This window comes from Camellia sinensis, chromosome 4 (genome assembly GCF_055761805.1).
Source record: "Camellia sinensis isolate YWXY chromosome 4, ASM5576180v1, whole genome shotgun sequence".
Classification (NCBI taxonomy): Eukaryota; Viridiplantae; Streptophyta; class Magnoliopsida; order Ericales; family Theaceae; genus Camellia; species Camellia sinensis.
In genome coordinates this window covers 157,623,537-157,651,392 of record NC_138964.1, presented here as the reverse complement: position 1 = coordinate 157,651,392, position 27,856 = coordinate 157,623,537, and the positions used below count along the sequence as shown (strand labels likewise).

The 27,856-nt window shown below is 39.3% G+C and overlaps 1 protein-coding gene across 8 annotated transcripts; it reads left to right on the top strand.

Annotated features, from left to right (window-relative positions):
• Positions 1–814: 814 nt before the first annotated feature.
• On the top strand, positions 815–27,135 carry LOC114262915 (uncharacterized). Of its 8 annotated transcripts, none has more exons than XM_082866671.1 (8): positions 815–1,076; positions 3,636–5,082; positions 7,287–7,475; positions 10,368–11,223; positions 11,404–13,981; positions 25,219–25,304; positions 26,167–26,320; positions 26,831–27,135. In XM_082866671.1, exons 2-6 carry the CDS (start codon positions 3,735–3,737, stop codon positions 25,246–25,248), a joined length of 5,001 nt encoding a protein of 1,666 aa, XP_082722797.1. In that variant the 5' UTR covers positions 815–1,076; positions 3,636–3,734; the 3' UTR covers positions 25,249–25,304; positions 26,167–26,320; positions 26,831–27,135. The 8 variants fall into 8 exon arrangements, with proteins under 8 accessions (XP_082722797.1, XP_082722796.1, XP_082722799.1 ...); XM_082866670.1 differs by having other exon boundaries at positions 26,167–26,342; XM_082866673.1 differs by having other exon boundaries at positions 25,219–25,713; positions 26,167–26,342.
• The last annotated feature ends 721 nt before the right edge of the window (positions 27,136–27,856 follow it).

Sequence of the window (27,856 nt, the reverse complement as noted above, 5' to 3'; positions counted from 1 at the left end):
TATGTCTCATGTTATATTTAGTTATGACATTTTTTTAGTTTTGACTCAAAAAATTAAAATTATGTGATTTTATTTAATTATTTTTTTAAGTTATAAGCTGTAAGGCTGTTCAAAAATCCGTTTAAATCGGTAATCTGGACCGAACTAGACCAAATCGTACGGTTTGGTTCGGTTTTATTAAGAATTGGTTCGATTTTGGTTTAAGAAATATGAGAATTGTAAAAACGGTTCGGTTAATGAATTTTATGAAAAACCACGATTCGAACCGAACCGAATCGAATTTTAAAAGATATATATATATATATATATATAATATCAAGTTTTATTTTTATTAATTGATTTTTTATAATTTTAATGATATTAGGATGATATAGATATGTAATGTTGAGTAATACCTTAATATTATTAGTTTTTATCATGAGTTAAATATAATTAGGTTGAGTAATTATTTTGCTAATATTAATAATTTATTTTTGTAAATAGAAATTTTTAGAATCGTAAACCAAATCGAAACCGAATCGTTATTTCAATCTGATTCTGATTCTGATTCGATTTTACAAATATAATAGTCTGATCTGATTCTCAAAATTACAAAACCGTTAAAATAAGTTTGGTTCTTGAATTTTTTCAGAACCATACCAATCCGGATCATATAGACCCCTAATAAGCTGCATATACTGTGCATATTACCCACCTATAAAGCATATTGCTATTTCCAAGGCAGATCTAAGTTTCACCAAAAAAGAATGGTTGATTCCTAGCAATACACGATTGTACAAGCTCACATAAATAGCCATAAAATGGAGTGGCAATAGAACTACCTCTTTATTCTGCAAAGTTTCCTTTATTCTTACGCTTCACACAGTTCGAACTCTCAATACGATGAAACAATCCCTCAAACCAAGCTCTGATTATACATACATACATATATATTAGGGTTTTCAATCTATATATCTCTCACCATATTGTCTCACTCAATCATACTGCAAAACCCTTTTTAAATTTTCAACAATTTCGATTATCGTGCTCTAGGGTTTAAGTTTGGATCCCCCGAATTTCTTCACTCGAAATACATGGTAAGCAACACAACTATATATATATATATATACGTGGATTATATTGTTTGCGAGGTTTCAATATAAAGTTTGTTAATTGTATTTGATTTTTCATAATTTCTGCAAAATTTAATCCCCCCCCCCCCCCTTTTTTTCCTTGCTTGATTACTATTGCTGTAGCTACATACATAATTTGTGGATATTTAGACTAAAGTGGGAATTTTGGGAGAAATAAGAAATGGAGGTTCTCTCTCTCTCTCTCTCTCTAATATATATATGTGTGTGTGTATTTATTAAATTGTCTGTATGTATGTCTATGGCTATCAAAGTTGCCTTTTACTATATGTGTGCGCGCGTCAGGGGTGGACCAGAGAATTTTTTTTTGGGGATTAAATTTCATGAGGAAAAATTTCACTTAAAAAATTGAGTTTTGTTAGGTACTAAAAGGCCTTAATTGGGTTTGTCTGGTTGAAGATGTGTTGAAAGTTTGCCATTGATGCTTGTAATTTGCACAATTTTAACTCTGTTTCCTTACTAATGTGAGTTGTGATTATTTATTTGTTTATTCATATTAAACTACAAATAAGTGGAGTGGAAAAAACATGTTGCACATGATTGGGTTGTTATTCTTTGTGAAAGACCAATCATATGAAACAATTGAATTTTGAAGAACACTTAAAAATAACTTTCATGCAACAAAAATGTAAGTGATCCTAGAACGACTGTAGTTTTGTTTTTGTAAAATTTTCAACTCCTATGTATAGTGCGGTCTTCAAAGATTTCAGGCTACTATGGGATAATGTAAATTTCTTATGAGGACTATTGTATTAATTTGTTTGAAAACTGGATAAACAACAAAGCAAGACTGAGTGGATTTTGAAACCCGGAGGGGCCATGGCTACCCTTGGCTAGGTCTGCTCCTGCGTGTATGCACACTTGCAAGCGCATGCATTTTGAGTGAACATGTTGTGTATCATGAATAACATTTTTGTCTACCATGGAGTTTGGTCTAGAGGATGAACAATGTCTTCAATTGTGGTTTGATATTATGCTGGATTAGTCATGTGATAGACGGATATTTGAAGGTTTAAAGTAATCGATGGCTTGGATGGGAACAGGGGTTTGGTGATGTTAGGGGGTAGTTTTTGGAAAGTGCTGTTTCTGATGTTGTAGTCATGTCTGCAGTCTACTCAACCGTGACTTTCTTAATCAGACATGTTCGTGGCTTAAGAATTCATTATCTATACTTATTATATGATAAAGGCAGCAGCAGCTAATTTGGTGTCCAAAAAGCTCAATGATTTTTCTGCTTCCTAAATTAACCTGAACTTCTAATAAAATCATTCCACATATTACTTAATGTCAGTAAATATTTATGGGTTATACGGTAAATTAAAACTTTAATATAGCCAACTAATATTAAACCACTTGCCTCATGGCTCATGCCGATCTCTTTTCCAATTTCATGCTCCAAGAGTTTTGTGCAGTTACAAACTACTTCCATTGTCTTCTCTGCATTTTGCTGCAAAACATCACCTCAACCAATTGTATATACCCAGACAGTTTACTATACAATCCAACAGTTGTAAGCGTTGGAGGAGTGGTTATTATCAGTACCCGATCTTTCGCTTCTCCCGGACTGTAAGTGTTGTGAGAGTGTTGGGTTTCTGTCATATTTTCTTTGTTTTTAAAATTTTGTCCTTGTCCTTTCTTTAATGCTTAAATGCCTTGGCATATAATACTTTACAGTGAAAGCACATATTCCTTTTGTTTGTTTTTGTTTAATGCACCATCTGAAGCTTATGCAAGATTGTTGTTACTGCTGCCTATTTGGTGGGTTAATGTGGTGGTGCATTATTCATATTAAAGAAATACCATGTTCTCCTAGAAAATGGGATTGTACAGTGTTTCTTAAGAAAAGTAAACCACATTAGTAATAAACATCAAGTTTTAAAACCAAAACCAAATAATATGGAGTGCACACATAGTGTGTGCCAATCATTTTAGTTATCTTTATTTCATTCACCAAGGGTCATCCTAGTGGCTTAGGCCACATTTCCTAATAAAGAGACTCGTGTTCGAGTCTCCTTAACTCACCTGTCAAATATATATAGATCATTATTTTTTCCCACTTTATCTTTCCTCTGCAAAGTTCTGTATTACATTCCTAGCATTAATTGAAGAAGTTTAGAAGTTAAGCTCAGTTTATTGTGAAATGCGAGGAGGTCAATTTGATTTTAGACGAAGCTGGTAAGAGGGGAACAAAAACACTTCAGAAAATTCATTTAGGTGGGATAAGAAAAAAAAAAATTGGCTGCCTATGATTTAACAAACATTATAGTTTTTGCGTATGTTGGACGAGGGAAGAAGACTTCATTCTGCCTATGTCAAGTATTTTGGACTACAAGCCCCTCAAGTGTTTGGTTTAAGCATTGCAGTAATTATTGATTGTATTAATGCGTGCATGTTCATTTTTTTTAAAATTCTCTCCAATCTCCACATATAGAAATATTACCACACAAATTTCCTTTTATACTTGAAGATGAAAGCTGACGATTTTTATTTTATGTTTTGTTTCAGTGGCTCTTTGGACTCTTAAGTTGACTAATGTTGTTGTGCTGGCAAGGTTCTTTGAAGTAAAAGTTTGATTGATTTATTATTTAAGTTTGGCTGTTTGAGATGTATGGTCAGGGTAATTTTTCTCCTCAGTTTGGGCAGGGTTCCCATACACCCATGCCTCCATTCCAGCAGCGCCCTGTGGTTCCTCCACCTCCTCCTTTCCAAAAGGGCCATCCAACCTTACAACATTCTACAATACAACAAGGTCCTCCATCTATTCCACCTTGTGCAGGTTATTCTGGCTCCTTCGTATATCGGCATGCCCCACCTCCCACAGTTCAGCAAGGTCAGCCTGTTCATGGCCCAACAAGTGAAATGTTGAATGCAGGTCAATCCTACTTGCCGCCACCCCCTCCCCCACCCCCACCCCAACAAATCTATGGAAAAACCTCTATGACACATTCCTATCCAATTGCTCAGCAGAACTCCCAATGGACCCAAAATATGCATCATGTTCCGCCACCTGTCCCTCCTCCTCTTGTTCCACGTCCCACAGGTCCAAGTCCCCCAGAAATGTTCCTGCCGTCAATATCTCCTAGAGAAATACCTACACTTACTTCACTGGGACAAACTTCATATAGAGGCCTAATTCATCTCCCACAGCCTGGTAACGTGCAGGGTACTCAACAAATCCCACTGCCACTTCCACCTCCCCCACCCACTTCTAGTTTCTTTACTCCTGCTCCATTTGGATCTTTTGTGCATTCAGCACATCAAGATTCTAATGTGCTAGCGATGGGTCCCATGCCTCCACCCCCTCCACCCTCTTCTCCTCCACCCCCTCCACCTTCTCCACCGCCGCCTACCTCTCCCCATCCTTCTTTTGGATCCCTGTCTTCTACACCTCCCTTTGTTGCTTCTGACTTGTCTCACAATTCCAAGTTGGGTCCCATGTCCAATCGTTCTGGCTTTGAAGTGATGGCTTCTAATTCTGTTGATGAAGTTGTGGCTATCACCCAAATCAAAGATGATGCACCTTTGTGTAATGACTATAAAAATTTTGAAGGCAGGACAATCTGTGAGATGGGTTCCCCTTTGGAAGTTACGAATTTGGATCTTCCTCCACCTCCACTCAAGCCAGCAGAACAGAAAGTTGTGCAAAGAATTGAAGTTCTATGCAATTTTATTGCAAATAATGGTCCTGGTTTCGAAGACACGTCTCGTCAGAAAGAGTGTGGGAATCCAGAGTTTGAATTTTTGTTTGGTGGTGAGCCAGGAAGTGAAGCTGCAGTTGCACATGAATATTTTGAATGGATGAAAAAGAAATGTATTTTGGCTTGTAAATTGCAGCACAAACATAGTAATTCAGTCTTAAGGCCTTCTGACATGGATACTTCAAAACAAACCAATTGTTTAATGGGTGCAGGTGTACCTCATTCACCTTCTGATTCTGACATGGATATGGAAGGTTAGTGTAACTGGTGTTGTGGGATTGCTTTCTGTTTCTCTCTCTTTAGTTGATTGATGACTACCAACATGTTTATATCTCTAGATCTCTTCTTATTGTGTGGTGTTCCTTGAAGCTGTGACAGCCCTTGTTTGTCCTCTACTCGTTTTATATGTACATATTTTTTGGAGAAGTTTGAAATTTTGAGTTCTTTGATTGATTGCATGGTTTGAATGAAGTTGAGTGCATCATGTTTGATGTTAGCTGTTTCACGCATTAGCTGCTGTTACATGTCTAATCTGCAGTAAGTATTCCATTATCTTGGGTTAAATGTGTAGACAGTATTAATAAGACTGAAATTTCTGTTTTAAATTTTGGAAAGCATTTCTTGTGATTTTTATTATATTTTGTTGGCTGTCTGTATTATGTTTTATATTCATTGTTCAGTGGTGATGTTTCATATTCTGAAACCATTTGGTTTTCTTCTCATACATTTTAATGAATAATTTTTTTTTGTACTTTGCACATCCTTTGTTTAGGGTTGAAAATGAACATAGTCTTTCGTGAACAAGCTTGAGCTTGGCTCAGTAAGGGCTCGTTCGAACTCGGTTTGTTAATTTTTTTTTTGCGTTTGGTTCGAGCTAATAAACAAGCCCAAACATACGAAAGCTCGGCTCGATAGCTGGGGTTGTATAACATTTATTATTTATATATTAAATAATATAAAAATATGTATAAAAAATAATATAAATATATTATTTATATGTTTAAAAAATATAAATATAAATAATAGCTAACTATAGATAATATATTTATATAATAGTGGTGGTAGATATTATTATTTTGGTAAAATATTGACTTTTCTTTTAGTCTGTTTATATGTATTGTATAATCAAAGTTTCAATTGTAACTGTAGGCTCGTACGCAAGTATGAATTTATAAATTTTTTGGCTCGTGAAGGCTCGTGAACAAGCTCAAGCTCGAGTCGAGTAAGCCAACTGGGCTCGATCTCGGTTCGTTGAATTTTATTGAGCTCAAGTTCGAACTCGTTAAAATCTTAATAAACAAGCCTAAATATACTAAAGCTTGCCTTGTTTGCAGCCCTACCTTTGTTGTGGTCTTTTCTCAAATTTTGGTTACCTTTAGCATTCAAGAAGAAATGCAATTGAACTAAACATATTGCGTGAGTCTTACATAAAAGAGTAGATAACAAAATGCTCGTTGATTGCATTAGTTGACCTGCATTTTGGGATGAATGAAGTAGAGTACTGATGACAAGGTTTTTGTTTTTGTTTTTTTCAATATTACTTTTGTGTCATTTATTAAAAATTTATCTTGTAATGTTCCCATTTTGTGCAGCTTATGAGTGGTTATTATGTGAGTGCTTGGTGCCCCTCCCGCTTATAGCTTATGAGAAAAATGAGTTGAAGAAGTTGATTATTAAGAAGCTAGGGGAAGGATGCTTTTGGATTATGCGTTTAAATTATTGCTTTTAGCTTGCACTAATCTTCACCAAACCATGTCAATGTGCTCGTCATTTTGTTGGTTGTAGTTGGATCTTCTTTATTTTCATAAATAATGCAACTTTATTAAATATTCATGGATGCCGAAAGAGTGGTGTGCATACTAAAAAAAAAGTGTTTGGTAAAAAAAATGAATCCAAAATGTCTAACTAAGAAGCACAAACATAGACACAGGACATTACATGGATATAATATGTATGGACACATCGACAACGACAATCTTTAAATATATAGGATATGATAAGTGGGGGATATGCACAAAATATGTAGTTTTTATAATTTATAATGTCACATATATGTAATTTCATTCAAAGAGAATAAAAAGTTCAAACATATCACTAATCCCTAAAGTTTAAAGGATGAGAGACTAACATGTATGAATCTGTATTGTTTTTCTTTTATTCAAATAAATGTATTCTACATTAGTATTTGAGGCCACCTCAATTTTTCAATTACACTTGGCTATTTTATAAAAAAGTAGTTCTTGGTTTGTGAATTCCCTTGCATGTCTTTTTGATTTTTGATAATTGTTGTGCCACTTTTGATGATGTTTCAGTTAAAATTTGTGTAGGAGAGGAGCAAACAAAATGACAAATCTATTAACTTGTCTTGCATTACTCTTAAATGAGTTATGAGTAATCTGTGTACAGTTGGAATGCTGAAGCTTTCTCTTCTCTTTGTTTTTGTGTGGGTGGTCTTTAGATGATATCACCCAGCCTGATGAAGAGCAGCGAGTTTATAACTCATTTGAAGGTCTAAATCATGAGTCTGTTTTGATACCTAAAGAGCTTGATATTCGAGAGCAATTAAGTGCACCACATAATTCTGTTGAACATTGTCTTGCCAAGGATGCTCTATCTCGGTCCTCAGGACTGGTTGAACAAGAAAAAGGTATCTGAGCATTTCTATTCTCTTTCTTTAATTCTTTTTATGAGTTAGATAGTTGATGACTGTTTAGATTTTTAATTCACTTGTGCTTATGATGTGTTTCTTTTTCATGCATACAAATTGTTTGCTCTGTAATTGTCAAATGCACATGCCGCTTACTGGTATAACTGTCAAATAAAAAAGGTCATATGTAGTGTGCAAGGAGTGACTTGACCACATCACAAGAGGATGAATAATGATGGATAACACTTGCCATCATGCTACACATTGTTATATGGACTCTTCTAAATGTGTGATTGTGAAGTTGGACACTCAAAACTTGAGTAAGGATAGGGTATATGTGTTCAATTTGTCTAGGTGTATATTTATCTTACAATATGTCTACTAATTCGGATTTATAATATAAGTAGGGATGAAACTCCCATATAATGTATGAAAAACACATGGGCTGAGAATAATTTTACCTTGGCCCCGTTTTGTAAAATTTCTGGGTTTACCATTGTTTGTAAATATCATTTTATCCTGAAAGATTATTGAAGAATATTAAGAAATATTGGTTTTGTTTGGTTGAGTATTCAGAGTCTGTTTCTGAAAATTTTTCAAAAAAAATTACAAGCTAGTTTGACAAAAATAAATACTAAAAAATTTATTTTTGTATTTTCTAAAATTATTTTTGCCCAAAAAAAAAAAAAAAAAAAAGTAGAAAACTATATGAAAATAATGGGTTTTTTATTTTTTCATTTTTTTTACCAAACCAGTTTTTAAAGTTCTTTCAGAAATGGATTCTGAAAACAAAACCAATTTTTTTTCCTCCCCATGTTCTGCATCCTTAGGTTTGGGAATTAGATATCCAAATCAATGTAACACAGGTGCCAGGTCACACCTCATAATTATCAAATGTATATGCCAATTACTGGTATCCTAGGAGGCAGGGGCACTGGATATGCTTTAATTCTGTCTATCTATAAATCTTCCTTGAGCCCTTAGATTGTATTTATTGATCATCAGAAGATTTCAAATTCGTTAGGTATGTTCAATGTGTCTTACCTCGCTTAAACTCTGTTTTACTAGGAAGATAAGAAGATGTGTATTGTTGCTAAGCCTCTATTGGTTGTCCTGGTTTTATCCAAAAAATTGATTGACACTCTTTTTCTTTACCTAATTTAATCTCCGGTTTTTTTCCCAGGAGATTGGAGTGGGTGTTGGTGTAGAAATGTGTACTTTTATTCCTTGAATGTTCCTTTGAGATAAAATATGGCTTTTATGACTTTGAAATTTGAAGAAAGTGGGGAAGTTCCAATGCTATGTGTGGAGTTATTGATTAGTAGTCAAATTTGATATTCTCTATGACCAAAGCGCAAAGATGGCTTATAATTGCAGCACTTGGGACTAGTGGCATGTTCTTATGTTTTCCAAATCCCAAGGATAAGAGGACCTAATAGATGTAGGCTTAGGTAATGAGAAAAGACATGAAATAATATGTATTACTTTAAACTATGTCCTAAACAGAATGGACTTGCTTTCTGGGATTCATCTTAGTGCCACAAATAATTAGGACAACGTTTCATTGCATTGAGTTGTACTATTATTGTCTATTGAGACAACTGACTTGTTATCTCAGTGTTCTCCTCACAGCTCATGGTCTGTTATGCCCCACATTTCTACCTATAAGTGAAGTAAATATTCTTGTTGTCTAAAGTCACTTTTTGTGGCGCTTAGTGTTTAGTGTGTACATTATTGATTTTTTTGCAACACTTTTCACATACTGTCCCAAGGTAAAGACCTGGAGAACCGGAAACCCTAACGGGAAACCTTTCACCGCACTACATGATTCTTTATGAAGCAGGGTCCTTTGTGTTGTTTTGTCAAGGTTGTAAGTATTTTGAGTCTCTTTTTAATTGGTTTAGTTCAAGGACCAAGATTGATTGTTAACAGTGTTAGTTTCTTATGAATTCTATTTATATATTTATGAGATTTAACAAAGAGGAGTGACAATTTACTGTGGATTTGAGTTCTTTCCAAACTCTGAGGAGGAGATGTGATGCTTTGTTCCTAAAAATTTATTGCTCTTTTTCCTTTTTAAAGCTTTTGATACTTTTGACTTTGTTTTTCCAGTACTTTTAGCTGCTACGATAAGGTTTGTATATCATGATATTTTTCCACTTGAACTGATTTTTGTACTCAAAGCCCACTGGTAGAAACCTTAAAGCTTGATATTCTTTGGAAATCTTTCATCCAAATGTCAGGACCAAGTCCCCCATCAAGAAATGTGAGGTAGTACTAATGATGTCTGTGATTTGTCCAAGCTGGTAGCTTTGGAGATCAAGGTCAGATATAAACATATATTAGATTGTATGTGGCTCATTGTCCACAGCTTTAGTTACATTACCAGTTTACTGAAGCTATTTAAGTTATGGATCTGGACTGTGCAAAGTCATTCACATACATGAGAGCATGAAGTTTGCACTATGAGCTACCAGTTCAGATGGACATAGAAGATCCTGCTTATTCTACATTTGTTTCAGAAATATCTTGTTCCAGAATTTATCCTCTAATTTTTATTCTTTTCTGGCCTCTGCAGCTTTTGATATGATTACCTGTTTCTGTGTCAATCAAGTTACTGACAGTTATGAGTAGTTTTTCACTTGTTTACACAAGGACATTTTAGTGTATTTCTTAAAGCGAAGGCAACTTTGTGCGTCTTTCTGTAAATCCTTTTTTTGTTCACTTAAATTATGGATTTAAACTTTTCACTAGTGCGTCTTGAATTCTTGATTCCGAATGTTCTCTTAATTATGCATTTCACTTCTTTTATATTCACAATGTTGGAATGCTTGTAAATGTGTCTCATATTTGATGAGTTTGAAATGTCTTTGTTTTTACATGTATCTACAGGGTCCAAACTCTTTCGTGATCATGATCACTTTACCTATGGAAGGTCAGTTTTCAAAGTTGATAGCTCAGTCACAGTTTCGTCTGTTCCTGCCCCAGAGGATTTAAGTCAGTCCAATGCATCGACAGCTGCAGTAGGCTTTGGTTCTGAGAAATTTCCTAGTGAACTCATCAAAGGTGCTAGCCCTTTCAGACTTCTACAAGACTACGCTTCTGATGATAGTTCAGAAGATGATGTCAAGCCTTGTCTTGAAGAGGTCGGCCCTGTTACAGCCTCGATATCAACTACAGCAGGTGCTACAAGTTTGAACGGAGAGATATTATCTAATTTACAGATGGATCAAGGATTAATGAGTGTCTCAAGTTCTGAGATGGCATTTGGAACATTTTCCAAGTCTGTTGTGGCATGTTCTCCGAGCATGTCACCAAATGCTTTGAAATTTTCCACAGAGTCACAAAGGACTGCCAGGGAAGCAGATGTAACATCCATTGCAACTGTTAAAACTGAAGAACTTGTTGAAAATAACAGTAGAAATCAAGAATCTATTGACAATGCTGTTTCTCCCGAGGTTTTGCAACTGAAAGATACCATTGATGGTGTTCTTGATGCTGCTCCTGATAGTGGCAAGTCTCATTCTCAGAAGGAAGATTTTAAATATGCTTCTACTCTCCCAAAAGTGGACGAATTTGGGAGATTAGTCAGGGAAGGTGCTAGTGACAGTGACTCTGAGGACCCACACTATACTAGAAGGCGTGGTAAGAGAGGAAGAAGTTGGAGCCGAAGCCAATCTCCTCATGATAGGAGGAGGAGGAGGAGAAGTCCCCGGAGAGGAAAGGAGAAGCGAAGCCGGTCTCGCAGGTTTGCAATTTATTCAGTTTGTCATTTATGTTTAAGGCCAAGTATTTATTGATTTCTCTTATCTGATAATTCATAATGGATGGTTTTAGTAGCTTTAGATGGTGAACTCTTGACCTGCTTTTATATGGATTACCTGGAGTATGATTTTTGGAAATTGTAAAATTCTTGGTGATGTTTCAGCTTGTCTCCCAAGAAACGAAGAAGCAGGAGCAGGTCTCCCTCTTATGGCCATGGGGGTGAATTTGTTGGTCACAAAATGAGATGGGACAAGGATCAGCTTCCAGAGTGCTTAGACTTTCTTCGTGGCAGGTGCCACCGTGGAGCATTCTGTCGGTATTTTCACCCCGACTCCAATAAGAACAATAGTGGAAGCCGCAACAGGAGCAAACAGCAGTATGTGGAAGTTCCAACTGTTTCAAGGACTTCTGATTTCCATGAAGAGATTGATAAAACCCCTCCGAAAAGATCAGTTCACCAGAAGGATATGCCTGGAGACAGCGTGGGTGTGTTGAGGGATGGGAAGTTGGACAGGGAACAAGTATTAGTTTCTGTGCAGGATGCTGTGCAAACTATAATTTCTGATCGAGATGATAAATCATTGATTACTGATGTTGTTCTCTCTGAGAGGTCTATAGAGGTAACTGCAATCATGCAGCAGACTCAAATTATTAAAGAAGAGATATTGGAATCCTCCACCGTGCTTCCTGATAATCAAAATTGTCTGGAAATAATGGGGACTGTTCACCCCGTTGTTGGTTCTCCCTCTCGTCTAACTGATGCTGATGCCCCAAAGTCACCTGGTGATACTACTTGTGGCGTAGCTTCTTCAATTGAAAATTTGGTGATGCCACAATCTCAAGCTAATCCCTCTCTTCCAGTTCTTCATAATGCTGATCACCGACCTCAGCATGTGGATGGCTCTTCTACATCTGATTCTTCACCCCTTCAGATGTCATCAACCTTACAAAGTCAGCTTCCTGTTAGCGAACCTCATCTAAATAAGATCTCTTCAGTTCAGTCATATCCTGGTACGAGTTCTATTAGCCAATCATTTTTGTTTTCATCTCTATCTGGGCCTTCTAAGGATTTGACTCCATCCATTATTCCTGCTGTGGATTTTCTAGATCATTCCTCACTTTCACAAGGCAAAAGTACCTCTCCACCACAGCTGCCTGGGGAAATGATGCAACAAACTTCAAAATTTCCTTCTTTTTCTCCTCCTGTGGAAAACTACCCTCCCTCTCAAACTGCAATGCAAAACCAGCATTCTGATTTTGTCACACCACCAAACTCTTGGTCCCTGCCACCGCCACCACCATTGCTGCCATTTGTTAACAATTCAACTGTAACTGCAGCAACTGCCATGCAAGGTGTTCCTTCATTACAATCTCACCAGAATCAGCTGCCTCCAAGGAATGACTTCATTTCGCAGACTTTTGTGAGGCACTACCCGCCTGAATTACCTGCTCATTCTCAGGTTGGTGAGTTTCAGCATCGCAGATACTCTCTAATGCAGGAGCAGGAGCCTACTCGACCTTTATCGCATATGGAAGATTTCAGACGAAATCCTCTACCTATGGGCAACCCAATGAGTCAACCATTTGGAGATACAGGTCTTGTTGGAGATCCCTTCTCACGGTTCCCGCTACAGGGTTTAAACCCTCCAAATTCATTTGCTCAGGGAAACATACCCCTTCCACCTGTGTCTTCTCTGAGGGATTCAGCAGGAAGGAGAATGCAGTCTTTCTCGGGTGACGACCTGCCTTCAGTTGAATTTTCTACCTCGTCTTCTTACTTGCAGCAGCAAAGGCCACTCTATGGTCTGCAGCGGTCTGCAGCTGATGGAATTTCTGTAAATCAGGGTGAATTTGGGAATGCTAATTTTACCATGTCAAGATATACATCGGATATTCTTGACAGGAACCAGCCATCTTATCTTTCTGATTTTGGAGGGTCAAGAATTTCAAACTACTACAATCCTTATGCATCCACTTTTGATCAGCCACTAAGTTCGAAATTCAGCTCTAATGTTTTTAAGCAAGAAAAGGATTTGCCCTACAGTAATCTACACGATGCTTCTTTAAGTTTGAGCCATGTTCCAGTTGATGGACAAGGTATTGGAAGTCTTGGCTCAAGGCATATGACTTCCTTGCCAAAATCTGCCCAGGCTGCTGATTTACCTAGGCCAGGCAGTGACCAGTATGATCCACTTTTTGACAGCATTGAGCCATCTTCAAACTCATTCAATAAATTTGATCATGGTCAGAGGCGTGAAACCACATTGAGACTCAGTGGTTCTCATAAGCCATTAGATGTGGAAGAAAACAACAAGCAGAAAGAAGTTGAAGCTGTTGCTGTATCCACGTCTATAAAAAGTGAAAATGATGAATATGGTGAGACGGCTGATGCAGAAGTGGGTGATGTGGATAATGCGAGTGCAAGCAGCCCGCTTGATGAAGCAAATACAACTGGGGGAGAGATTGAGATTGATCAGGTTAAGATGCCAGGGAAGAGCAAGAAGAGTAAAGATTCAAGATCAATGAAACTTTTCAAAGTAGCCCTTGCAGATTTTGTGAAGGAGGTGCTAAAACCATCCTGGCGACAGGGTAATATGAGCAAGGAAGCATTTAAGACAATTGTCAAGAAGACTGTTGACAAGGTGTCTGGAGCTATGAAGAGCCACCATATACCCAAGTCTCAGGCAAAGATAAATCGATACATTGACTCATCTCAGCGGAAACTGACTAAACTTGTGACGGTAAACTTTCTTTTCACTAGTCATTTTATTTTCGATGTTTTTCTGAACTTGAACTAGGAAAGAGTGTCTCATTGCATGATGCAAACCTTTATGCATCTGTGTCTACCTTATACACTGAATGCATACAATTATGTCCTTGTTCTCAGAGTAAAGAGAAGTTTTTGTTACGAAAGATAATAAAAAAATTCATCTTTCAGAACTAGGGTGTTCTTAAGTACCATAACTACTCGCATGAAATTGACATGATACCGGGGAAGTCTGCTTATTTTGAATTTCTGATTTACAAATTATCTGTGTCAAGTTTTTAATTTGAAAGATTCTCCAAACTTGTATGTTTATTTTTGGTGCTTGTTGGTAGCATGGTTTGTTGTAGATGAAGATGCTATGGTCTCTACAACCAGAAATAATCTAGTAGGTCAAGAAGACCATGTGTTCATGTGCCCGACCAATGAAATGCTATGGTTTGTCCACCATCTCCTTGTTATTAGGGCCATGCATTCATTTAGCCCCTTGCTATTGGTTGGGCACACTGCCAACGTGGAATTCCTGGAAGATAGGTGTAGAAATTTAATGTATAAAGAGAAATAGAGAATTGTATTATTGATTGATTTATATTGATTTCAATTACAATGATTCATGATTCCTATATATAGAAGAGGGTGAGTGTGTAGTAGGTAAGGAGTAGGTGAAGTGGAGGTGGTAGTGGTGTAGTGGGTTAGGTTTAGTGGAGTAGGTGAGGTGGTAGTGGTGTAGTGGGTTAGGTTTAGTGGAGTAGGTTTAAGTGGGTGAAATAGGTGGAGAGTAGGTGGATTTTAACAGCCCCCGCAAACTCAAGGGGGATAGGAACTAACCAACTTGAGTTTGGAGAGAGTAACAAAACAAGAAAATACATAAAAATAAAAGAGGATAAGAGACACTGTATGGTCGTGTCAGACCATTGGTGAAGACACTGGATGGTGGTGTCATAACGTTGTAGAGGACACTGTATGGGGGTGTCATAACCATGTAGAGGACACTGTATGGTGGTGTCATAACGGTGTAGAGAACACTGGATGGCGGTGTCAGACCGATGTAGAAGACAGTTTATGGGGTCATGTTGGACCGTTGTAGCAGACAATGTTGTGACAGTTGTGGTGACAGTTTACGGAGTCTTGCTGGACCCTTGTAGAAACTAACCGGAATCAATGTTGGGACAGTTTACAGAGTCTTGTCGGACCCATAAAGGAGCTAATCGGAATCAATGTCGGGACAGTTTACAGAGTCTTGTCGGACCCATGAAGGAGCTAACCGGAATTAATGTCGGGACAGTTTACAGAGTCTTGTCGGACCCATAAAGGAGCTAACCGGAATCAATGTCGGGACAGTTTACAGAGTCTTGTCGGACCCTCAAAAGGTGTGCCCAATCTTTCAAAAGGCGTGCCATCAAAAGGCGTGCCCAATCCATAAAAAGGCGTGCCATCAAAAGGCGCGCCCACTTCATCAAAAGACGTGCCCGACAGAAAGCGTCGAGCCATCAAAAGGGGCGCCTGACACGCGGCGATGCACGTGATTGACAGAGCGCGTGTCGGCCTCGTCGTCTCTGTCTTTATAAACCAAAGCGAAGTCTGAGGCTTGGAAGCATAACAAACCAGTTGAAACCTCTTCGTTCTCTATAACATTCTGTAACCAACCCTTCTCTGAAACACTCAGCAACCCAAAAACATGGCTTCTTCTTCCCGTTCAGCTACCCAGAACATAGCCTCTTCTTCCCGTGGTCTGCTCACTCTTTTTCCCGACCTCAACGAGTCAACAAGAGAGATAACTGGTGTGGTGGCCTGTGAACCTCAACCAAACACCTCTGGTTTTGCTCCGTTGAACTTTCCGATGCGGTCGGTGGAGCAAAAAATGGCAGTGCAAACGGATATTGAAGCTAATCAGTATACATTGAAGTCCTGTGTTGAAACTATGACTGCGGTCACAAACTTGTCGCACCGGCTGCAGAGTAGGACAAATGAGGTGCAGCAGTTAAACGCCCAACTGGCTCTGCTCCAACGCATGTATAAGGATGCGCGAGCAGAGATAAGTGTGCTAAAGGCGGAAAATAAGGAGCTGAAGCGGAAGGCCACCGTTATGTTCCGATTTGGAGGTCCGCCATATGCTGTAGTGGAGGAGCAGGGTGGAGTGATCGTGCCCAGTGGAGTGGGAAACACGGAGGCAACACCGTCAAGGGCCGCCCAGGACGGAGGCAAGAAGAAAAGACCGGCGGAATAGGCGAAAAAGGGAGGTCGGTGGGTGGCTGTCTGCAGAAAAGAAAACAAATCTTGTGGTGTTGTGGTTTGTGTTGTTGTGGTTGTTTTTTTTTTTTTTTTGTTTTTTTTTGTTTTTTGTTAAAATTGTGATCGGGGTTGATCCCTGAGATGAATAAAAGATGGTTTGGTGTGCAAAGCTATATGGTATGAATGGAATTTGAAAAAGATTAAAAAATAATGTGAAAGAAAAATAAAGAAAGAAATAATAAAAATATATTTTAAATCAAAATGAAAGAAGGGGGAAATAAGGAAAGTGGTTTGGAGAAAATAAATAAAAATAATGGATTTTGAAATCAAACGGAGGAGAGAGAGGGGACAAGCCCATGTGAGAGAAAGAGGGGAAAAATGATAGCCGATGCACCCAAAAATAATCTAGCTGCTATCCACAGGCGCTTAGGGGAAGGAAATGGTAGCAAGAGACGGCCAACACCATATATGGCTATAGCAAAGAAATGGAGTATCAAGCTCAATGGGCTAGGATTTAGACCAGAGAGTAAAGCCACTGGTCCTGTTGAACACACACCTCCAAGGCTCAAATAATCAAAACATGCTTCACGCATTTCCTTCCTTGCTTGATCAGGAGATGCACAAAACACCTTATACAGGGCTCCAGTCATTCCTCCACCAGTTAAAGGATGACGCATGTTGAAAGCATCACCTATTAATAGTGCTCCAGGAGTAGGGTAAGGAGCAGCTGGCATACTTCTATTGGGCATTGTTCTAATACTTCCCTTATCAATTGCAGCTATAAATGAATCATGCAGCTCAGGTGGAACCTGGGGAGCCACCAGAGGGAAGCAAAGCCGAAGGCTGCTGTAGAAATTTAATGTATAAAGAGAAATGATTGTATTATTGATTGATATTTGTAATTGATATCTATTACAATGATTCATGATTCCTATATATAGAAGAGGGTGAGTGTGTAGTAGGTAAGGAGTAGGTGAAGTGGAGGTGGTAGTGGTGTAGTGGGTTAGGTTTAGTGGAGTAGGTGAGGTGGTAGTGGTGTAGTGGGTTAGGTTTAGTGGAGTAGGTTTAAGTGGGTGAAGTAGGTGGAGAGTAGGTGGATTTTAACAGCCCCCCGCAAACTCAAGGGGGATAGGAACTAACCAACTTGAGTTTGGAGAGAGTAACAAAACAAGAAAATACATAAAAATAAAAGAGGATAGGAGACACTGTATGGTCGTGTCAGACCATTGGTGAAGACACTGGATGGTGGTGTCATAATGTTGTAGAGGACACTGTATGGGGGTGTCATAACGTTGTAGAGGACACTGTATGGTGGTGTCATAACGGTGTAGAAGACAGTTTATGGGGTCATGTCGGACCGTTGTAGAAGACAGTTTATGGGGTCATGTCGGACCGTTGTAGCAGACAATGTTGTGACAGTTTACGGAGTCTTGCTGGACCCTTGTAGAAACTAACCGAAATCAATGTCGGGACAGTTTACAGAGTCTTGTCGGACCCATGAAGGAGCTAACCGGAATCAATGTCGGGACAGTTTACAGAGTCTTGTCGGACCCTTGTAGAAACTAACCGGAATCAATGTCGGGACAGTTTACAGAGTCTTGTCGGACCCATGAAGGAGCTAACCGGAATCAATGTCGGGACAGTTTACAGAGGCTTGTCGGACCCATAAAAAATACACTGTATGATGGTGTATATAGGCTGCCCAAATATATATATATATATATGGATATATATAGTGAGCCCTCAAAAGGCGCGCCCACTTCATCAAAAGGCGTGCCTGACAGAAAGCGTCGAGCCATCAAAAGGTGAGCCGGAGACGCGGCGAGGCACGTGAGCGACAGAGTGGCGTGTCGGCCTCGGCTATTTAACCAAGGTTGAGGCGGAGGCTGTGCAAACCAGTCTGAAACCGCCGAAAATCCTTTGAAAAAACTCTTCCGTTTCTGAGAAAGAGATTCTGGAACACTCTGTTGCCATTCTGTAACCAACCTTGTCTGACAGTACCAATCGGTAATCGCTGCTTCTCTGAAACACTTAGCAACCCAAAAACATGGCCTCTTCTTCCCGTCCAGCTACCCAAAACATGGCCTCCTCTTCCCGTGGTCTGCTCACGCTCTTTCCAGACCTGAACGAGTCCACAAGAGAAATAACTGGTGCGGTGGCCAGTGAACCTCAACCAAACACCTCTGGTTTTGCTCCGTTGAACTTTCCGATGCGGTCGGTGGAGCAAAAAATGGCGGTGCAAACTGATATTGAGGCCAATCAGTATACTCTGAAGTCATGTGTGGAAACCATGACTGCGGTCACAAACTTGTCGCACCGGCTGCAGAGCAGGACAAATGAGGTGCAACAGTTAAACTCCCAGCTGGCTCTGCTCCAACGCATGTATAAGGATGCGAGAGCAGAGATAAGTGTGCTAAAGACAGAAAACAAGGAGCTGAAGCGGAAGGCCACCGTGATGTTTCGATTTGGAGGTCCACCATATGCTGTAGTGGAGGAGCAGGGTGGAGTGATCGTGCCCAGTGGAGTGGGAAACACGGAGGCAACACCGGCAAGGGCCGCCCAGGACGGAGGCAAGAAGAAAAGACCGGCGGCTGAGTAGAGAAGAAAAATCCCACTGTGGGTGTGGTAGTTTTGTTTTTGTTTGTGTGGGTTTTTTTTTTTTTTTTTGATGTAAAAGTGTGATCGGGGTTGATCCCCTGATATGAATAAAATGACAAGGTTGTGGAATGTTGTTGGTGTTATTTTGTGGTATTGTTTTGTTTAATAAGAAAAATAAAATAAAAGAAAATAATGGATAAAGAAAATAGAGAAAAATATTTGTGGATGGGTGATAAGAAAAACAGCAGTGTGATTTATTTATTTTTTTTTTTTTTTGGTGGAATATAAAATAAATAATAATAAGAGAATGGAAAACGGGTGATGCTTACTAACAAGGGATAGGGAAAATATATTATAATAAAATATATATATATATATATATATATTAAAATAAAAGAAAAGGGTGAAAGAACGTGGATGAAATAAATTAAGAGAAAGGAGAGATATGATGAAAGTGGGTTTGAAAGCGGGAAAAGATGAGAGAGAGGGAGATAGAGTGGGTGCATGATGATGATGTTGGGTCCATGGAGAGAGAGAGAGGGATGTCCAAGAAGCTTGTGCTTTTGACAGTTACACATTACCCAAGCTGTATGTGAAGATGCATGTTACTGTCTTACACTTCTGCAGGCTTGGTATTCTTTGTGGGGCACTTGCAACACGTGACATTGAAAATTGTATTCGAAAATGATGACATCTCCAACATGAAACGTCTTGGAAGCAGCCCAGGCCTTGTAATCAATATTCCCAATGATGGTTCAACCAGCGGAGTCCCCAACCTTGTACACTGCTGCCATTGAAACCTTCAAGCCAGCAAACATGGCTACCAACAACAGAGCCACAACTCTACACCCCACACCCAAATCCATGGCTAAGAGAGAGAGAGCAAATCGGGAAAAAAACAGCAGTGACGAGCAGAAAAGCAGCGCCAGAAACGCCAACGACGACGACGAGTAAGAGTACAACCACGGATATATGAGAGGCGAGGTGAACGGCGATAGAGGCTAGACGATGATGCGGGTGCCGCCGCCGACATAGCGGAGAAGGGGTGTAAGAAAATGTTGGAGCCTGTGCTTTATGCTAAGGAGAGATGAGAAGGTGGTACGGCGGGTCACGGCGATGATGCGGGTGCCGCCGCCGACATAGCGGAGTTGGTTGTCGTGGGGCCGGGGAAGGATCTTGCCGCCGAAGCTGCACATGAGGCGTACATGTGGCTGGGTGATGGTGTCGATGCTCTGATCTTGAAGGTGAATGTTGAAGAAGTCAAGGTATGTGTAGAAAATAAGCGAAATAGGTTGAGGTCCGGCGGGCGGCCAAGGCGAGGTTGCCGCCCGCCGGTGAAGCGAGAAATACCAAGGTCTTAACCTTGCTCTGATACCATGTAGAAATTTAATGTATAAAGAGAAATGATTGTATTATTGATTGATATTTGTAATTGATATCTATTACAATGATTCATGATTCCTATATATAGAAGAGGGTGAGTGTGTAGTAGGTAAGGAGTAGGTGAAGTGGAGGTGGTAGTGGTGTAGTGGGTTAGGTTTAGTGGAGTAGGTGAGGTGGTAGTGGTGTAGTGGGTTAGGTTTAGTGGAGTAGGTTTAAGTGGGTGAAGTAGGTGGAGAGTAGGTGGATTTTAACAGCTGCTGCAAAGCCGAAGGCTGTAAAAGCGAAAAAGGAAAAGAAGGCTCCGGCTAAGACAAAAGCTGCTGCGCCAAAAGCTAAAGCCGCTGTGAAGCCCAAGCCAGCGGCAAAGGCCAAGCCAGCTGCGAAGCCAAAAGCTGCTGTGAAACCGAAGGCTGCCGTGAAGCTGAAAGCTGCAGTGAAGCTCAAGGCTGTGGCGAAGCCCAAACCAAAGCCGAAGGCGAAGGATCCTAACAAGAGGCAAATGAGCATGGAGGAGAAGCATAGATTGAGTGTTGGGTTGCAGAGTTTGCCCCAGGAAAAGATGCCACAGTTGGTGCAGATTATGAAGAAGAGGAATTCACATTGGCCTCAAGAGAGAGGATTTAGGCAGTGATGGGAAGGTATGTGTAGAAAATAAGCGGAATAGGTTGAGGTCCGACGGGCGGCCAAGGCGAGGTTGCCGCCCGCCGGTGAAACGAAAAATACTAAGTGCTTAACCTTGCTCTGATACCATGTAGAAATTTAATGTATAAAGAGAAATAGAGAATTGTATTTGTTAGAATTTCCCATCTTTACCTTCACCTACTCCACTACACACTCCACTTCACCTACCTCCACTTCACCACACACTCCACTTCACCTAACCCACTATCACCTCCACTACACCTACTACCACATTTTCTTCTATATATAGATTGTATAGGAATTGTAATTAATCAATCTTGTAATACATCAAGATATCCATCAATAATACAATTTATTCTCTTTCTCTCTCTATCAATATTTCTAACATGGTATCAGAGCAAGGTTAACAACCTACTCATTTTGCTTCACCGGCGGGCGGCAGCCTCGCCTTGGCCGCCCGCCGGACCTCTACCTATTCCATCTCTAAACAGTATTTTCGCTACATATAGATTTCCATCTCTAAACAGTACACTTGCTGCACATGCTCCTCCATTTACTCCCTGACTAAGAAATTCCTTATCAGTGTCCAAATAGCCGCTATGTATGGCTGCTTCTAACTGATCTTCTTCGTCTCTGACAAATTCAAGTGCTTTCACAATGTTCTTTCCCAGATTTTCAGCAACATAATCTGCTACCTTCTCAGAAACTCAACTTCCTTGAAAAGTGTTACCCGAGAAAAGCTGAGGAGACGTGGGGACATCCAATTTTCAGTTGTTGATAACCTGTCTGTTGCTTCTTCACCAGTAAGCCCCATGGATGCATCTGGTTCAAATCTTTCTGGAAAGGATAAACATCCAGAAGCTACTGGAATGGGCTTATTCTCTCCAAATTTGTTGGAATCACTTGGCAAGTCTGGTACACCACCCTTTTTATGCCCAGGATCTCAAGAACCTTCAATGGGCTCATCCCTTTTTTCTCCCTATTATTGTTGGTGCCCTCCTATGGCATCAATTTTTCAATACACAGTAAAACCTCCACAACTGCCTATGTCATTCACTGAATCACTATCTTTACCTCCACTTTCTTCTTTACTACCAGCTACAAGGTCTTCTAGTGTGTTGACACCAATATCACCTCTTAATGTGTCTGATCTCCCACCTCTGGATTTTCCTACTTTGCTGCCTGAGCCACTGGTCAGGTTGCCACTATCTAGATCAAGTTCACCCCAGATCCTACCATTCACACCTCTAATGTGTGACCCTATTGTTCATATTCCAGTCATTGATGTTTGTTCCTCAGGCCAGTCTATCCCAGTTGGTGGTCTTGCTTACTATGTCACTGCACCATCAAACTTGGCAGACATGGCAGCCAATCCCTTTCATGCTCTCTTCTATTTAGAGTTCATGCTGTCAGCCTGTGCACTGTTCTCAAAAAACTTGGATTGAGGTTTCTGGATCTTCTGCTAAAGATGTGGCCAAGCAACTTAAGGAGCAACAATTTTTCTGTTGATTTTTCTGCATTACCACACCTACCATTCGAGTTTGCACAACACCCATATTTTATTCATCTCAGGGATCAACCCCGATCACATTGTTACACACACACACAAAAAAAAAAAAAAAAAAAAAAAAAAAAAAAAAAAAAAAAAAAAAAAAAAAAAAAACAAACAAACAAACAAAACAACCACATCCACTGGCGGATTTTTTTCTTCTCTACTCTACAGCCGGTCTCTTCTTCTTGCCTCCGTCCTGGGCGGCCCTTGACGGTGCTGCCTCCGTGTTTCCCACTCCACTGGGCATGATCACTACTCCCTGCTCCTCCACTGCAGCATATGGTGGACCTCCAAATCGGAACATCACGGTGGCCTTCCGCTTCAGCTCCTTATTTTCTGCTTTCAGCACACTTATCTCTGCTCGCGCATCCTTATACATGCGTTGGAGCAGAGCCAGTTGGGCGTTTAAATGCTGCACCTCATTTGTCCTACTCTGCAGCCGGTTTGACAAATTTGTGACCGCCGTCATGGTTTCCACGCATGACTTCAGAGTATATTGATTAGCCTCAATATCAGTTTGCATCGCCATTTTTTGATCCACCGACCGCATCGGAAAGTTCAATGGAGCAAAACCAGAGGTGTTTGGTTGCGGTTCACTGGCCACCGCACCAGTTATTTCTCTTGTGGGCTCGTTCAGTTCTGGAAAGAGCGTGAGCAGGTTCTGGGTAACTGGACGGGAAGAAGAGGCCATGTTTTTGAGTTGCTAAGTGTTTCAGAGAAGGGTTGGTTTCCGGGTGTTTCAAGCTTTGCAGAGACAAGCTCTCCGAGCGTTCAGAGGTTTCAGACTCGTATGCACAGCCTTCGCCTCAACCTTGTTTTTAAATAGCCAGGGCCAGCCACGCGCATCGCGCGCCTCTTGCCAGCCGACAAACGGGCACGCAAGCCAAGGCGTCCACGTGCCTCGCCATCATGTCCGGCACACCTTTTGATGAATTGGGCACGCCTTTTGATGGCACGCCTTTTTATGGATTGGGCACGCTTTTTGATGGCACGCCTTTTGAAAATTGGGCGCACCTTTTGAGGATGCGATTTTTTAAGGGGTCCGACAAGACTCTGTAAACTGTCCCGACATTGATTCCGGTTAGCTCCTTTCTGGGTCCGACAAGACTCTGTAAACTGTCCCGACGTTGATTCCGGTTAGCTTTTACAAGGGTCCGACAAGACTCTGTAAACTGTCCCGACATTGATTCCGGTTAGCTCCTTTATGGGTCCGACAAGACTCTGTAAACTGTCCCGACATTGATTCCGGTTAGCTCCTTTATGGGTCCGACAAGACTCAGTAAACTGTCCCGACATAGATTCCGGTTAGTTTCTACAAGGGTCCGACAAGACTCTGTAAACTGTCCCGACATTGATTCCGGTTAGTTTCTACAAGGGTCCAGCAAGACTCCGTAAACTGTCACAATACTGTCTTCTACAACGGTCCGACATGACCCCATAAACTGTCTTCTACAACGGTCCGACATGACCCCATAAACTGTCTTCTCCATCGGTCTGACACCACCATACAGTGTCCTCTACAACGTTATGACACCCCATACAGTGTCTTCACCAACGGTCTGACACGACCATACAGTGTCTCCTATCCTTTTTTTATTTTTATGTATTTTCTTGTTTTGTTACTCTCTCCAAACTCAAGTTGGTTAGTTTCTCTCCTCCTTGAGTTTGCGGGGGGCTGTTAGAATTTCCCATCTTTACCTTCACCTACTCCACTACACACTCCACTTCACCTACCTCCACTTCACCACACACTCCACTTCACCTAACCCACTATCACCTCCACTACACCTACTACCACATTTTCTTCTATATATAGATTGTATAGGAATTGTAATTAATCAATCTTGTAATACATCAAGATATCCATCAATAATACAATTTATTCTCTTTCTCTTCACCTACTCCACTACACACTCCACTTCACCTACCTCCACTTCACCACACACTCCACTTCACCTAACCCACTATCACCTCCACTACACCTACTACCACATTTTCTTCTATATATAGATTGTATAGGAATTGTAATTAATCAATCTTGTAATACATCAAGATATCCATCAATAATACAATTTATTCTCTTTCTCTCTCTATCAATATTTCTAACAGTATTATTGATCGATTTATATTGATTTCAATTACAATGATTCATGATTCCTATATATAGAAGAGGGTGAGTGTGTAGTAGGTAAGGAGTAGGTGAAGTGGAGGTGGTAGTGGTGTAGTGGGTTAGGTTTAGTGGAGTAGGTGAGGTGGTAGTGGTGTAGTGGGTTAGGTATAGTGGAGTAGGTTTAAGTGGGTGAAGTAGGTGGAGAGTAGGTGGATTTTAACAATAGGATAATTACTTCTCTACAACAAGGTCTTTATTGGGCTTTTAGTTCTTGCATTAATGTTTTCCAAATGGAAGTAAAACTTCTATGCGAACAAGCTAATTGTGGAGCCATGTTTGTTCAATTAAAGTGGGTTTAAGTGCAAAATAGGCTATTTTAGCCAAAAAAAGCCACAACAAATTGTCACAGCAGTCTCTCTACTTTTTTGCATGTCTTTTTGTAAAAAGCCAAAAAGCCACCACTTAAACAGCCAATTCCCAAACGAAAAAAAGAAGGAAAAAAGGTATGCACTTTTTCTTGTGATTGGTTGGTTTTGTTTTATTTTTGGAATTGGCTCAAGAAATCTAAAAGTTTTTACTTAAATAAGAGTTTCTGAAGTGCTTCATGAACTTGTGACTTGCTTGTTACATGATGCTTGAATAAGATCATATTTTTTCCTTGTAGCAACATCTCATGACATTATTCATTATTCTGCAGGGCTATGTTCAGAAGTATGCTAAAGGATAAAAGTTTGCGCCTGCTGTGGTTTCAACCCATGATGGAAGAAAATTTTGATTCAACCTGTAAGTCTCTCTCGCTAGCACTTGCTAATATATATCTCAGCGTGTTGAAAATCATTTTAAGACGCCTGTTTGAGGCAAGGTGCTAGAAAATTACTTGGAGGATTAGAAATTAAGGCGTAGACTTTCTCGGCCTAAGTGACTGCTTAGGCACAAAGTGGGTGAGGCAGAGGAGTATTTCATTTTTTCCCCTTCCAGTTTTAATGATTTGCGTTAACAAACCACAATTAAAGGTTTGTCCGGTCTCCTAAAATTTGAAGACCCATTTTGAGCTGGAGAGGTTGTTAGACAGGAAAGACTGCTTTTATTTCTGGTGACTTCATTGGTTCCTTCGAGAGAAAACTCTCTTCTGGCATTTTTCCAGCTAATTTATACACTCCTGTTGTCATGATGCTGTTCTGCCCCATTCAAGGTTCTTTTCATTCACTATTTTCTTGTGTTGGCTCGTCTTGCATGCATGTTATTGTTATATATCAAATTGGCTGTGTTTGATCACTTATGTAATTATGTTATGATCAACAATTTTAGTAGGTCAATGCCCCTGAAATGTTTCCATAAATATATTTACTATCAGATATTCACATGATTTCTGTCTTTGATTTACATGTGGATTAATTTTTCACTAATGTTAGTGATTGATGTGTATTTTGATTTTAAAAATTTAAATAAATTTACGAAACTTAAAAAGTTTACATCTCAACGCTCTAAGGTTGTGTCACAAGACGAAAATACCTCATATTATGTTTTTACCTTTTAAAAATTTGTTTTGTATAAATATATGTATTTATACCTGTCTGTCACTATTTTCATTTAGGTTCATAGCTGTTGTAGATTATAGCTTTACACAACTTATTTTTGCTGGCAGACTATGGAAAAGAGAATCTGCAGTTGGTCTTGTGAGGTAATGTGAGGATGTGCTGTGATGTGTAAAGTTAGTAGCTGGTAGTACACTCATAATGTCATGGCACATTAGAAGATGAACTTAATGACAGGAGGATTGATTCCAACCTCAGCAAAAGGTCTGAGGAAGCTCCAAAACTTGTATGTAATGTGTTTTTTGAATTCGATCGATATATAAATATATATATATATTGTTTAACTGATGGTTCTGTCTATTTAGTAGGACAGCATGTTTATAAAGTCTCCCAGCTTTACAATTGTTTCTTGGCTACATATAGGATTCGTTTTCATTATAGTCAGTAGTAACAAAATTCTTGACTTTGGATAGCCTGTTGAAAAATTGAATTGGAAATGGAATGAAAAATTCTTTTTCTTCACAGCAATGTATTTTTTGTTTTTTTCTTCGTCTTTATGATCAAGTGCTGATCTCTCCTATGTTGTTATGATGCTCATTTTTGGGACATTGTTTATTGAACATATGTACTAAGGAAATGGAAAAGAAATTATAACGAGACATCAAAACAAAATTTTAGGTTTTGTATTTTGGAAGCCTTATGTATATAATTTTAAATGATCTTAACACCCCCTCTTAAATTAGAACTAATTAGTCATATTTCTCTTTGTTGCAGAAAGAGAAGACATTGTGGTATTCTATAGATGCAGTCTGTATGTAGTACATGGGGTGATTAGAGGGAATTTGGGCATATTATGATTTTGTGTTGATATAAAAGCTTTGATTTAGTTAATTTTCACGCTATGGAACTTACTAAAACACTGTGGCTCCAATTTATTTGAGTTTTGCATGAATCCTGCAGAAGGAAAAAAGATGTTGCTTCCTTGAATGTGCCCGTGTCCCCTGTGCCCGTGCTTGAATGTTCTGGTTTTTTTAACAGATACACTTATCCAAGTTTATATATATTTTTTTTACCCCAAACCTGAAGTACCTAAAATTATTTAGAGCAGCAAGGCGTGATTTTGGGCTTTTTTTTTTCCCCTTAAAGAAAAATAAACTGTTTTTTTACATTTTTTGTAAGATGATAAAATCTTGTTATTTCTTTATATCTGATCTATTCATAATGTGCCTCATTTCTTTCATTTTCTGCACATGTTTAAGGAAACACTTTTGTCTATAGTAAAATGGCAAATTATTTTGGATGGTGTCAATATATGAGTTTGGTGATTTGTTTGAGAACTTTCAGTGAAAAGAGACACTTTTCTCATGATTTTGTTGAACAAGAAAATGTCAATCTATGATTTATTTCTCAAGGATAAGATTAATTGGAGATAAATGTACAATTTAGTAAGGAAAGCATTTTAGCTAGTAAGGAAGGTATAGTAATTTGACATATCAGTTTTTCATGCTACTTTTAATTTACTATTAACTTGTGAAATCACGTGAGATCTTTATGGGCTTGCCTTTTAGGGCAACAATCTTCTTTGTAAGAGGTAAAATTTGAGATGCTGTGTTGTTGATGAGTCCCAAGTTTTGCTGGATTTTGAGAATTCAATTGCAGGCCGTATACATTCAATATTTTGCTGCAGAGGTAACTGGATTTCATCTTTTCATTCAGGATTAAGTTCATTAAATTTGTTGCTCTTGAGGATCACGTAGTTCTCTACTTTTATACTGTGTTTGGTTGAGGGATTTGAGGAAG